The 15,274-nt window shown below is 35.2% G+C and overlaps 1 protein-coding gene across 1 annotated transcript; it reads right to left on the reverse strand.

The window, feature by feature from the left end:
- Positions 1-9,537: 9,537 nt before the first annotated feature.
- On the reverse strand, positions 9,538-11,753 carry LOC149783394 (uncharacterized). The gene has a single exon (XM_089931625.1). It carries the CDS (start codon positions 11,608-11,610, stop codon positions 9,619-9,621), a length of 1,992 nt encoding a protein of 663 aa, XP_089787751.1. The 5' UTR covers positions 11,611-11,753; the 3' UTR covers positions 9,538-9,618.
- Positions 11,754-15,274: the final 3,521 nt, after the last annotated feature.

Here is a 15,274-nt window from a genome sequence, read left to right on the forward strand (position 1 = left end):
TGTACTTGAATAAATGTTTTGAACCCATACAACAGACTTTTCTTTATCGAGTCTCTATTCTATCTGCGAGTCTTTCTTTAGAATATTTCTGTCCTCTTTTCTGTGTGTTTCAATGTGTATTTGTTTGTTTCTGTATGTCTATGTTTGTCCCTATCAACCCTTTGTCCCAACAAATACATTTCACCCTATAAAAGGTTTTGACCCTATAAACCTATGACGTTACCAATGTTTAATTCCCACTGATCCCCAGGTGACATTCCCATGTTCAATTTCCATGTTCAATTCCCCTTGTCACTAGAGTGACCCAGAGTTTTTCTCCATGTTAAATTTCCCTTGTCGCTAGAGTGGCCCAAGGGGTTTTGTAATGCTAATTCCCATTGTCGCTAGGGTGGCCCCATATACTACTAGCGATGCTAGTAGAATTAACGACTCGAACAACGCTCAATGGCCATGAACAAGTATGATCCATGTTCGGTAGGTCAGTCGGGCTAGACTCGTCAGCAGCAAGAAGTATGACAAAGGTTTGAGAAAATTATAAAGTAGGAAAGTTTCAAGTAGCAGCGGATTTAATGATAGGGTTTGACCAGGTGCTAGATCAACTTCTAGTTCAATAGTACACCCTAAGCCGTCTTCGCCACGAAGTAACTGTTCTGCAAACAGCCAAAAAGTATTGTGAAAGAAGCGATAGCAGAAAAAGCTGAGTAGATTAAGGATACCTAGAAGAAGGAGACAAAGAAAGGGAAAGTCAGAACAAAGAAAGGGAACTTTCAACGTCTTTCATCTATTCAATACTAACTGAATAAAGGTCCATTACACATTTAGACATTTGGGTCATGCAGATTGGATCCCTACTGAAGAAACATAAAAAGTCTCCAAGAAGTTTTCATTGAAGACATGGTGGAAACAATGGTGTTCGGATATAAAGTAGAAGTAAATAAATACAAACGGCCCGTTTCAGGTCTTCCCAGATCTTTTGAAAAGTGAGATACAACTCAGTCATTACAATGTATATGTGTTTGTCTATGTTGTCCGTTCGGCCCCATATACACTTTTGACCCTATAAACACTCGTGACCAGATAATCCCATTTACGTGTTAAACCAACAGACGAATTTAACATAGGATTTTCTCATAAGACTCCATATCGCCTCCAGCAAGTTAAGTTATAGCCTATTGTTAACTCCCGTATGAAAGAGTGAATAGTGTTCAATAGTGGCTACGTTTTCCATTGTTATATATGGTGGCGCTATACAGTTTCGCATTTTGCATAGGGTTAGGAATTTAAAGAAAAAGAATGTCCCCGGCTTTCCTCACTGGTTATACTGGCTATTTAAAAAAGACCTTGTATATCTTAGGTATAATGCAAAGAACCTTTAATTCCCTTTATTTTGGTGTATGATTGATGGGTGTACTATGGGTTATAGAGTATACAGCTTGGCCTTACTTCAAATGTGCACCTTTCAAAAAAGTGCTAGCTCTACTTGGTCATTTTCACTTCCTGAACTTCAGAGGTCAGTTGTATAAAAAAGAGCCGATAACTTTTTTTACATTTTATATATTTGGTAATTCATTCATTGCACTTTCAGAAGCTGGTATTGTCTAGTCTGGCAAAATTCATTTTCCCTATTTTAATAGCTGCTATGTATAGTGTACTTTAGACTAATTCAGACTGATTTTTTAACACAAGGGAGCAGTCATTTTAGTTAGCAGTGTGCTTAAATCGTGTAAAATTTCCAAAAGTACAATATCCAAAAGAAATATCATCCACATTACATTAATGTAGCATAGAGATATGCAAACATTCTCTCCACTGTGCATGTTTTAAATGCGAACTACTTCACCTTACATACGTCACTCTCTCAAAAGTACATATTATCTGGTGAGCGCCACCATAAAGAAGATGTAGGTATTATTTTTGTATGATTTAATTATGTTTATATGGCTGAAACATTTAAGTCGCAAGCATCAAAACAATCCTTATGAATTATTCTTCTGCATTTTTCCCCACAGAACAGTATTTATGAGTGTCAGAGTCTCTAACAAGTCCATCCTCCCCCCCCCCCCATGATAAAAGTGAGCTATTTTAAGAATGCACATTACATTTTGTAAACATAGCAACCAATGTTATGCTGAATGACAGGAACATGAAACTAGCCAGAATTATTTCTGAGATATCAACAATGAATTTTACAATTAGAAAAGGGAGGTAACTCATCAGCTTCATAAAGGTCAAAGGTCAAAGTGTAAAATATTTGCCTATTGTTTAATATGGAAGAAGCGAATTCACTTTCTCTTCATTTATTTTTTTATTTCATTGCAAATAAATGAAAAGAAACATTTTCAACATATATTTCTGTCACTTATTGCAACAGTTTTAAATTTAAGTTGACTCTATTCCTATATTCTAAGTCTTCTAATTTCCCCATAATTAAGGTCACTACTCACACAAACATACCTCATGGCAAATTATGTAAGCAAGAGAAAAATGATCATAATTAGCTTATTTTCATGCTTAAATGCAATATGAATGTACCATTTTATTCAGAACATCATACATAATTATATGAAAATAAAAAAAAATAATTGCAAACATTTTTTTATTTTCTTTAAGGTGGCGCTATACAGTTTCGCATTTTGCATAGGGTTAGGAATTTAAAGAAAAAGAATGTCCCCGGCTTTCCTCACTGGTTATACTGGCTATTTAAAAAAGACCTTGTATATCTTAGGTATAATGCAAAGAACCTTTAATTCCCTTTATTTTGGTGTATGATTGATGGGTGTACTATGGGTTATAGAGTATACAGCTTGGCCTTACTTCAAATGTGCACCTTTCAAAAAAGTGCTAGCTCTACTTGGTCATTTTCACTTCCTGAACTTCAGAGGTCAGTTGTATAAAAAAGAGCCGATAACTTTTTTTACATTTTATATATTTGGTAATTCATTCATTGCACTTTCAGAAGCTGGTATTGTCTAGTCTGGCAAAATTCATTTTCCCTATTTTAATAGCTGCTATGTATAGTGTACTTTAGACTAATTCAGACTGATTTTTTAACACAAGGGAGCAGTCATTTTAGTTAGCAGTGTGCTTAAATCGTGTAAAATTTCCAAAAGTACAATATCCAAAAGAAATATCATCCACATTACATTAATGTAGCATAGAGATATGCAAACATTCTCTCCACTGTGCATGTTTTAAATGCGAACTACTTCACCTTACATACGTCACTCTCTCAAAAGTACATATTATCTGGTGAGCGCCACCATAAAGAAGATGTAGGTATTATTTTTGTATGATTTAATTATGTTTATATGGCTGAAACATTTAAGTCGCAAGCATCAAAACAATCCTTATGAATTATTCTTCTGCATTTTTCCCCACAGAACAGTATTTATGAGTGTCAGAGTCTCTAACAAGTCCATCCTCCCCCCCCCCCATGATAAAAGTGAGCTATTTTAAGAATGCACATTACATTTTGTAAACATAGCAACCAATGTTATGCTGAATGACAGGAACATGAAACTAGCCAGAATTATTTCTGAGATATCAACAATGAATTTTACAATTAGAAAAGGGAGGTAACTCATCAGCTTCATAAAGGTCAAAGGTCAAAGTGTAAAATATTTGCCTATTGTTTAATATGGAAGAAGCGAATTCACTTTCTCTTCATTTATTTTTTTATTTCATTGCAAATAAATGAAAAGAAACATTTTCAACATATATTTCTGTCACTTATTGCAACAGTTTTAAATTTAAGTTGACTCTATTCCTATATTCTAAGTCTTCTAATTTCCCCATAATTAAGGTCACTACTCACACAAACATACCTCATGGCAAATTATGTAAGCAAGAGAAAAATGATCATAATTAGCTTATTTTCATGCTTAAATGCAATATGAATGTACCATTTTATTCAGAACATCATACATAATTATATGAAAATAAAAAAAAATAATTGCAAACATTTTTTTATTTTCTTTAAGGTGGCGCTATACAGTTTCGCATTTTGCATAGGGTTAGGAATTTAAAGAAAAAGAATGTCCCCGGCTTTCCTCACTGGTTATACTGGCTATTTAAAAAAGACCTTGTATATCTTAGGTATAATGCAAAGAACCTTTAATTCCCTTTATTTTGGTGTATGATTGATGGGTGTACTATGGGTTATAGAGTATACAGCTTGGCCTTACTTCAAATGTGCACCTTTCAAAAAAGTGCTAGCTCTACTTGGTCATTTTCACTTCCTGAACTTCAGAGGTCAGTTGTATAAAAAAGAGCCGATAACTTTTTTTACATTTTATATATTTGGTAATTCATTCATTGCACTTTCAGAAGCTGGTATTGTCTAGTCTGGCAAAATTCATTTTCCCTATTTTAATAGCTGCTATGTATAGTGTACTTTAGACTAATTCAGACTGATTTTTTAACACAAGGGAGCAGTCATTTTAGTTAGCAGTGTGCTTAAATCGTGTAAAATTTCCAAAAGTACAATATCCAAAAGAAATATCATCCACATTACATTAATGTAGCATAGAGATATGCAAACATTCTCTCCACTGTGCATGTTTTAAATGCGAACTACTTCACCTTACATACGTCACTCTCTCAAAAGTACATATTATCTGGTGAGCGCCACCTATATATATATATATATATATATATATATATATATATATATATATATATATATATATATATATATATATTGGTGACTTATGGAAGATAAACTGTGTAAATTCATGGAGCCAAACTGTGGAGTGATATCAGGATAAAGATGCATTTGAGAGTATTGACTTTAAGTTCCTAATGTAGTGCATATATAGAACGATACAATTAAAACAGAGTTAAAAAAGCAGGACTTGAATCAGTTTATATTAATCTTATTCCATTTAATATTTAATTATCATCAAATGATGTAGTGTTAGTGGGAATATGTGAGTGTGTGCAGTGCTATATGTCAATAAATATATTATTCACGTATGTTTTGTTGTTTGTCATCGTCGTTTCAGACACTATCACCTGTCCTAAACCTTTGCTCTCCCCTATATTAAGTATTTAACTAAGCATAGGAGAGATCGTGACACAGAATCGCATTACATGATATAGTAATGAGCACATAATCATAAACCTCCAAAAATAACTATGTATATTTTCCTAATCATTGTCTATCCCATACCGGAAATTAAAACATGGAACATATTACAGATGACAGCTTGATATATAACTAAAACGAAATGTCATTTTGCTAACATTATACCATGTCCGCCGATAATTACATTTGACAGGGCACGTTGATTCTATGACTTTCTCATTTCCCAGTTTCTGCCAGTAAGATTACTTTATTCCGGAACCAACCCCCCACCACCACCAATTGGCATCAGAAGCAGGTTAAATAAGGACTTTTCTTAAGCCCTCAATAAGGCGCGTGACGTGTTTCATTTCGACAATTTATTTATGTGTAAGTAGTATGGAGCTGTGTATCTAGGCCACACATTTTCACAACTAATGAAGGGATCTTCTCCTAACAAGCGTGTTCATGGGCATCTAAGTGCAATGTGCGTTACGAAGCAATTATTGGCAAAAATACCCGACCTCTCCGGTGGCCTAGTGGTTAGAGCGTGCGCCTCGGATGCGGGAGGTCGCAGGTTTTAAGCCCAGTCAAGTCATACCAAAGACATAAAAATGGTACTAACAGCTACCTAGATAGGCACTCAGCATTAAGAGTTTATTGTTAGGACTGGTCAGTCTGTTGTCAGTAGAATGTGATTGGGTGGGACATCATGCTAAATGTATGTGGCATGATGCCTTAGTGCTAGATATCATTATAAACTGCAGACGTCATAGCGATATGGCTGATTTTTTTTTAAAGCTACGTTAAAAATCCATAACACACACACACACACACACACACACACACACACACGCCCTAGAAAAATCGCACTACTGAAACAATTGTTTAGGGACGATAATTATGAAAAACGAGAGTTTTATTTCACCGTCAGTCCGTCTATATTATACCCCTAACTCTACCTCACGTTACCAAACTTTATAAAAATTTGCATTTCGGGTAAACAAGAGGCGTAATAATTTCGGATTCAAATGTTCAAAGTACAAGGTAATTGTAAATGAAGAAATATTATTAGCAGCAGAGGCGTCACTAGGATAGATGTCACCCAGTGCGGTAACTCTTGGTGTCACTCCCATGGACACAATTCCTGCAGAAAAATTCAAACACTTTATAGACAGAGATCCATGAGGGTAACTCACGGTGTTACCCTCATAGACCTCCTTCCTGCACAAAATTTTAAAAATTGTATTGACAGACATTTCGGTGTCACCCCCGTCTGATGGTGTCACCCGTTGCCGTCTGTAATCCCCCCACCCCCACCCAGTGACGCCATGGTTAGCACATACAAAAATATCAGCTCTAAATGATATTTAAGGACAAAGTGTTTTATTCTCTTTTAGTTCTGGCCATTCGCAACTTCTAGGTCGATCCACGGATAGTATCTCGAATTTATGCTCGCACGTATATGCCGACAGTAACAACTCGAACACATTTCTTCGTATCATTTAGCCATCGAACTATTTATGCTATTGCATCTTCCCACTTGTTGTTTCACTGTTAATCGAATCGTATAAATAACCGGTTTGGTTAGAACGGATTTATGTTTATATATTGTGTGTTAAATATGTAAGCAGTTTAGTTACTAAAATGTAAATATATCACGTAACGGAGCTCTGATTTAAAAGAGACGAGGGTCTGATGAGGGATGATTTTAGGCAGTGAAATGGTTCTACAAATTAAAATTGGTCCCCGTCTAAATGTCTCGTATCGATCACAGTTGCATACGGCAGGGAGGCAAATAAAGTATAGTGGAAATTACATGTTTCAGAGGAGGCACGGTGAGTTTTTAACTCCTGTTTAAAAATATATTTGACAATTAACTATTTGTAAATTTAACCATTTAATTTATACTATGATTGGTAATGTTGGAAATATTTCTAATACACTTTTTTGTTCCGTATCATTCAATTATTTTTTTTTTATTTTGTTAAATTTAGTTTATTCTTTATGATCATTAGTTGATTTTCATTTCTTTTCTGAATTACTTTTATTTTCGAAAATTGGATACCGCGTCTGAAGTATAGTGACCATCATCTATCATTGCAAGTTCTTCTTCTTCTTATTATTATTATTACTATTATTATTATTTTTATTAGAGTATATGTTTTGTTTTTTTTTTTCTAATATTTAAAAAATAATGATGGTTATAACTTATGGGAATAAACATAACAAGGAAATACTTTGATTACATTTTACTGATAAAGGTGTAAGAACCGACATCAAATTTTAAAAGGATTGCGAGTTAAAAGTAATCTTTGCCCCCCACCCCACCCCTCCCCACCCCCGATTGAATTTCCATGATTCATTGAATATGTCCGTGGTTTGTGAAAGGGCCACCATAATAATAGAACCATTATTACATCTTCCCATTTAATAGAACCATTATTACATCTTCCCATTTGTTGTCGTAATGTTAGTCCAATAAATATGCATGCAGTTTAGTTACTATAATGTAAATATATCACGTAACGGAGCTCCGATTTAAAAGAGACGAGGGTCTGAAGGGTGATGATTTCGGGCAGTGAAATGATTCTACAAATTAAAACCGGTCCCCGTCTAAACGTCTCGTATCGATAGTGGTTGCATACGACCGGGAGTCAAATAAAGTAGAAAATACATGTTGGAGAGGAGGTGCGGTGAGTTTTGAACTCCTTTTTTACAAGTATACTAGGCAATTAACTAATAGTAATTTCAGCCAATGAAATTACATCATGATTGGTAAAGCTGGAAATATTTCCAATACACTTTTTTGCTCCTTATCATTCCATTATTTTTGTACTTTGTTAAATTTAGTTCATTCTTCGTGAATATTAGTTGATTTTCATTTCTTTTGCTTAATTACTTTTATTGTCGAAAATTGGATACCGCTTCTGAAGCTGAATTATAGTGACTATCATCTATCATTGGAAGTTATTATTATTAGAGCAGATGATTCTTTTGACTTAAAAAAAAAATGAATAATTATATATATATATATATATATATATATATATATATATATATATATATATATATATATATATATATATATATATATATATATAACTAATGGGAACGAATTTAATAAGAAAATACTTTGATTACATTTTTACTGAAAAAGGTGTAAGAATCGACAGAAAATTATAAAATTATTGTGAATTAAACGTAATCTTTGCCCCTCCCCCCCCCCCCCGCCCGAGGGACTGAATTTGAATGTTCCATTGAACATTTCCTTGGTTTGTGAAAGGGCCACCATATTAATAGAACCATTAATTTTTGTTTAACTGTGCTAGTTACAATGATGTTTTCGGCTAAATGATTGGGTGGCATTTATTTTACCCTATTTTGAAAGGAAATAAAGGTGCACAGTAAAAATGGGATCGTGATTTGTACTGTTAGAATTGTTTTCTTGTTTCTCACTATGCATCATTCATCAACTACGGAGATAGCTTGAATTCTCGAATGAAGGAAAAAGAATCATGACTGGGAGGAATTTGAAATACAATATATAGAAAGTATAAATATGGTTTCTATAAAGTTTAAATAGGCATATAAAAGTTTAAATACGGTATTTAGAACGATTAAATACATTATTTGGTGCGGCCGCGTAGGAGAGGTAATTCAAAGACACAACGATTGTATAGTAGAAACGACAGGGTTACTTCCCTTATGTCTAGTGCTCGAAGTTTCTGTACTTGTCAATATTATCCTCAGTTAACTAATATAGTCACTCATACTATGAATAACACAAACATGAATCAGACAGAGTATATACCAGTACTGGCAAGTCACACTTAATTCCTTTTCAATTAGGGAATTACGAATCTTAACACTGATTCATAAGCAAATCATCTTTGAAATAACTTGTTATAACGCATGCTGTACTTGTTAACTTTTAAGTTTGCAAACTTAATGTTAAAAATGTTCTAATTTATCAGAGACTTTTAGAAAGGTCAACTGTACTTAACGGGAGTATGAATAAGGATGCACTCGTTGGAAAAAGTTATAATCGATGCATGTATATTTTAATTGTATTTCTCTGCAATTAATTTCAATACTATAATACTTTATACTAATTGAGATATTTTTAATATTTAAAAAAAAAAAAACAACAAAGTACAGGATGTCGAAAACAAACAAATTTACGAATACAATTTCCTTTCTAGGAAAAAAAAAAACGCTTCAAAAACCTGTAACTATGATGCAAAATTCCGCATAGTGCAGACAAATCCATAAAAAAATGTTTGATGAAACGTTACAGTAGCAGTGTTTTGACCGCTTGTCTGTGTTGATTTAAATAAAAATGTTGAATCTAGGGTGATGTTTGTAGAATAGTGGCTTATGCATTAAATGTAACAGGAGTTATATTTTGGTCAGGTTATCATTCTTGAATCACAAAATATTGATTCATAAAATAACCAAATAAACATCGACTGTTAAAATTTAATTATTTGTTCCTTTTTATTCCGCTGCATAAATAAATGTGGCACACTCTTCCATATTTTTCTGGAGATGCATTATGTGTGCACAAAATGTTGGAGTTGCCTCCCCATCTGACCATGGTTAGTGATCAGAAACTGATCCCTTTTGTGATTGAAAGCAATTCCACTTGGTCTTTCTGCAACACCCACTGTAATGATCTGGAGTGTAACGCCATCTGGTGACAGTTTATGAATGTTGTTAGAGCTGTACCCAACAACATATACATTATCCTCTCTGTCCACTGCTACACTAAGTGGAAACTTGAGATCATTTGATACGTAGACGAAGTACTGTTCTCCATCTGTCAGACCAAAACAATAAACCGCATTACCTCCACTTACAGATATGTATATACGGTACTTGGTCATATCCAAGGCAACAAATGCTTCATAAGTCCATCGACAATTGAATGTATGATCCAGTTTCACCTTTCCCTCTCGGGTGATGAGGCTCCAGTAACATTTTCTGCTACCTGAGATTTCACTACAAGGCCCTGACACAACAATCTCCTCTTTGTCGGCTGCATCTAAACCGTAACATCGATGTCTGGTTGTTACCGTCCCTGTGTCTCTGATGGACCTGTCTCTGATAAGCAGGAAGTGGATGGCTTTCTGTGCAGGCATTGCTATAGCAACGCCATGGTCGCCTATCAAACATATGCCGGAAGGATGCCCAGGCAATGTGTGGCTAGTGATGAAATTGTATGATGAGTCATAGAGGCAGCATGTATCATTACTACAGTCGATTATCATTATTTCCCCCTCCGGCATTTGGACGATTCCTGTATAAACAGGATCCTTGCTGCTTGGACAATCAATATCTATAACTCTTGACAGCTCCACAGCGCGTTCTCGAAGCGGTTTCATAATAATTTGGCCGTGCAAATCCTTAACCTCCTTATGACATTCTATCCTCACCAGCATTTCTCCTTCTTTTGAGAGTACCGCCTTCATATTTTTGTCGAGTTTAATGTTTATTTTCATGTGCTCTACCCTCTCAAACTTCTGTCGAAACTGATCATTGTAAGAAAGAAACTGGGTCATCGTTTTGCTGGCAACAAAAAACTTCATTCTGTCTGATCCATGCTGGCTGATTGTCTCCAAAAGAGCATGCGAATTCTGTACGGCATTTACCAAAGACTGACACTGATGATTTTGTTCCTGTTTTCTGATCACCCAATCCTTGTAAATTCGGTTTCCTTCGGTCTTTATCATCATTTCAATATTGTCAAGCATAACATTGATTTTATTTCTGATTTCTCCAATCTTTGCAGAAATATTCTTGATCTTTGATTCCATGATAATGATTTCCTCTTTATTCGCGTCCAAGAACATGCTTAGATGGTCCTCTAAAGTCTGCAGTTCCTTCATAATTTTCTGCGGGTTCGTCTCCTCCAGGAGATCTGGAAGATTTTGTTTCAATTCAAGCACGTCCTTGCATCTGTTGTGACGAAGATATGTACATGTCCCACAACAGGCAACCCCATGGCTCTTGCAGTAAAACTTTATATCTTCATTTTCATGCTCAGGGCACCCAAATCCCTCAGTACATCTTACGATGTTTTCAGGATTACTCTCCCATTCATCTGTGGTTATCATCTGATGGTTTTTACTCATTTTCATATTGTTATGATATAAAGAACAGTCATCGCACATGAACTCTTCACATACAACACAAAATTTCTTAGCAATCTTGGTAGAACTCTGCGATGAATTTGAACATACCTCGCATGAACGATCTACTTTCGATTTCCCAACTAGGGGAAATGGACTGTAAGGGAATAAAAAAGCACATTCTCCCACTGTTATTTCCTTTCTTGGAACCTTTGTTACAGCACTACATATGGGACACAAAAACTCCCCTGGAACTCTGAGTGTACCTGTCGACTTGCTTCTTATACAGTCTTGAAGGCAGTGTTCACAAAAGCAATGTAAACATGGCAGCTGACGGGGTGAGGTGAACACGTCTAGACAGATAGGACATTCCTGTCCATATTTAGTTGACAAACCTCTGCTTGCATTAGCCATACAAATATATAGTTTTACCCAATGAGAATCAATTCAAATTGTGCAGTATATAGCGAATCTGCTTTGGTTATGACCGTTACACGCACCACATTACGATTTGAAGCGTAGATCTTCGTATCACATTCATATATCTTCCTGGTTGATAAGAGGATGTTGTTGTAAACTAAAGCTAAGATCAAGAGTAGGTTGAAGTCTAGTACCGGAATTTTATACATCGCAAACAACATACCGGGCACGATGCGGTTCAAAAGAGTGAATGTTATAAGTCCTGTATTACTAACTGTTTAACACCCACTTTTAAGTTTGCTGTATGTCTGTCTGTATGTCGTCATCTCAATTAAAAGGCTTGGGAATGGGCATGTCCAGTCAGAGAAATAACCAAACATCCACTTTCAATAGCTAGAAAATATAAATTAATACTACCTTCGTTTTGTGAATGTTTTTGTTTAATACCAGATATGTATGTATGTATGTATGTATGTATGTATGTATGTATGTATGCATGCACGCATGATTGCATGCATGTAAGTCTGTCTGTCTGTCTGTCAGTATTTCTGTCTGTCTGTATTTATTTATGTATGTATGTATGTATGTATGTGTGAATGTACGTATGCATGTATGTATGTATGTATGTATGTATGTATGTATGTATGTATGTATGCATGAATGCATGCATGTGTATGTATGTATGCATGCATGTATGTGTGTATGTATGTATGTATGTATGTGTATATATATGTATGTGTATGTATGTATATGTGTGTGTATGTATGTATGTATGTATGTCTGTCTGTCTGTCTGTGTATATATGTATGTATGTATGTATGCATGTATGTATGTATGTATGTATGTATGTATGAATATATGTGTATGTATGTATGTGTGTATGTGTATGTATGTATGCATATGTGTGTGTATGCATGTATGCATGTATGTATGTCTGTATATGTATGTATGTATGTATGTATGTTTGTATGTATGTATGTATGTATGTATGTATGTATGTATATATGTATGAATGTATGTATGTATGTTAGTCTATCAGTTTTATTTTTGGATTAAATGGAAATGCTTAATCAATAAATCAAAATTACTGATACTGAATAGTTATATAATGTATGTCTTTCAGTAATGCTACATTTGTGTATCTTATCGAAACATTTTTTTTTTCGTTGAATTTGGGTTTGACTCAGTCTTTAAAGCAAGAATAAAGGGCCACACTTTTCGACAGACATTTGCTTTCCTGCTCGTAAACTATTTATTGTTATAACTTCGTCCCCTACGTCACTGAGAAACCTGAATATACGTTTCTTGAGGTGGCAGGGTACAGTTTCGTAAATTGGCCCCTGGCAAATTTCTTAACTTAAGGCTATGGTGTGACTTTTTCAGCTATTATTGTTTGCAATTTATAGATATTGATACATTTGTGAACTAGGTGCTTCGGGTTTGTGTTGTTCTTGAAATTGATATTAGGCATGTACACCTTCCATAGTTGCTCTGCAGTACGTTGATAGTGAAATACCAATAGTCGGCCTGGAAGAAGAGCTACCCTCTCATAGCAGTAGACACGTGGGTTCAAGGTTAGTAGAATATCGCAAAAAACGGCATGGATGACAACTATTTTGAATTGCATCAAGCCATATAGTAGACAATATTTTTCAAAAGTTTCATCCAGGGAAAGGGCTTGCGTTGGCAGTGTGAGCACCACATGCTGTCAAAAATGGCTTTCGGATTTGAAAAATGCATCCATACAATAGGGGTTGGGGTGCATACACTTCTTCTGCTATGAACTGCCATTAACTTCTCTGGTCAAGTGGTTAATATTCTGATGCCTTGTTTTAATCTAGGTATCTAAAAATATGGATCTATTTCACCTCACTGGTGTATTTGATTTTTTTATGATTTTGTATGCTAGGTCGCTGATTGCGGTATTACGTTTGTAAATATAAACTGGTTCCTGCCCCCTTGAAATAAAGTTACGCTGTTCTTTTATATTGAAAGTCCCGCATATGCCGCATGATTGGAGTTTTGCAACGGAAAATACGTTGACTTAGGAGCATTCGGTAAATGGGGCGTCTTCAGCTTATGATTTATAAACTCCAATTTTAAATCAAATTCGCATACATTCTTTTATTGGTAACAAATAAACATCAGCTTAAGCATGCCATTCTAATATACGTGTTTAATTTGCCGATAATACCTATGCATTTAAAAGTCCACAAATAATAATAATAATAATAATAATAATAATAATAAAGCAACAACAGGATATATTTCTGAAAACAACGAGCACGTAAATATATTTATGTTTTCCTTTTAATTATTGTGGAAGAATGTTCAAGTGATGATTTAATCGCGAAATTCTGGCTACGAGTCAGGAGAAAGTCAAGTGGCAGGTTGTATAGAAATGTCTGGCAGCAGTGTTCTGCACTGGAAAACACATATAATAATTTAAGAAATAATATTGCAATCACAAATTTTAAGGAGAATTTTACTGAATTTGGCAATCATTTGATCATTTTTCTCTTCGAACAGATCGAAGCACTTCTGGAAGTGGTATGTTTAACTTTACAAACAGATTAAAACTTGAAGACCTACTCGTGTGCGTGATAGTACGTTAGTGTGATTATATTGTCTATAAGCGCCCATTCCCTTCTTAAATTGTTTCTCATGTATAGTCTCTACACTTATTTCTCACTATTGAACTTTCCGTTGTGTCTGAATACTAATCAATCGCATGTTAATCTAAAATATCTCATAGACCAGCTCACGGTGACGCTCTTGCCATAGGTTATCGGGAATATTTTTGAGAGTCTGTACTGCAAACAAAGCAAAGTGCAATGGGGCACATTACGATTCCAGATCAGCAACAATGGCTCATTATTCATTTTGCACCGTGTCGAAAATACATACAGACAACCACAAGATAATATTCATGTTCTAAATAAAAAAATACCTTTAAATCCATACCAATAATGCTTAAATCAGTTTATAGTGATGTCTAGCACTGAGGCATAATGACGCAGACATGCAGCATAATGTCCCACCCAGTCACATTATCCTGAGACCAACCAGACCAATCCTAACACTAACCTCTTAATGGTGAGCGCATAGCGAGGAAGATGTTAGTACCATTTTTATAAGTCTTTGGAATGACTTGGCCGGGGTTCGATCCTCCGACCTTCCTCATTTGAGGCGGACGCTTAAACCACTAGGCACCGGAAAGGTCAAGTGATAGTTTGGATAATATCGCTAATCTTTTGTCTTGAACGTAACGCTATGTGCATACACCTGATAGGTTACACATATCGACCAGTAAATTTGGTGGAAGAAGAACCATGGAAAATCCATGTGGGAATTATCTACACACGGGAAGATACTGACAAGCTGTCTCGAATTATCCACATTGGCCGAGCCGAGGCTCCAATCCACGAGGTCAGGAGGACATAAATGCGATGTCAGTTATCTGTAAAGGCCAGCGATTTAAACCATTTGGTAACCCGGGGCCTGGTCATCATCGTCATCATTTAAATTATATACGTTTTCGCCCATACGGGCATGTACGTCTGGTTAAGGTCCATAAGCGGACTATTTAATTGATCCCGGGAAACGGAATTATAGCCTCACCCTCCAGGCATTAATGTACAAAATATACACTATTTAA

This window comes from Sinohyriopsis cumingii, chromosome 14 (genome assembly GCF_028554795.1).
Source record: "Sinohyriopsis cumingii isolate HCF-2022 chromosome 14, ASM2855479v2, whole genome shotgun sequence".
In the NCBI taxonomy this organism is placed as follows: domain Eukaryota; kingdom Metazoa; phylum Mollusca; class Bivalvia; order Unionida; family Unionidae; genus Sinohyriopsis; species Sinohyriopsis cumingii.

Coding starts and splice junctions, on each gene's coding strand:
- LOC149783394 (XM_089931625.1), bottom strand. CDS start 11,610: ATGGCTAATGCAAGCAGAGGTTTGTCAACTAAATATGGACAGGAATGT.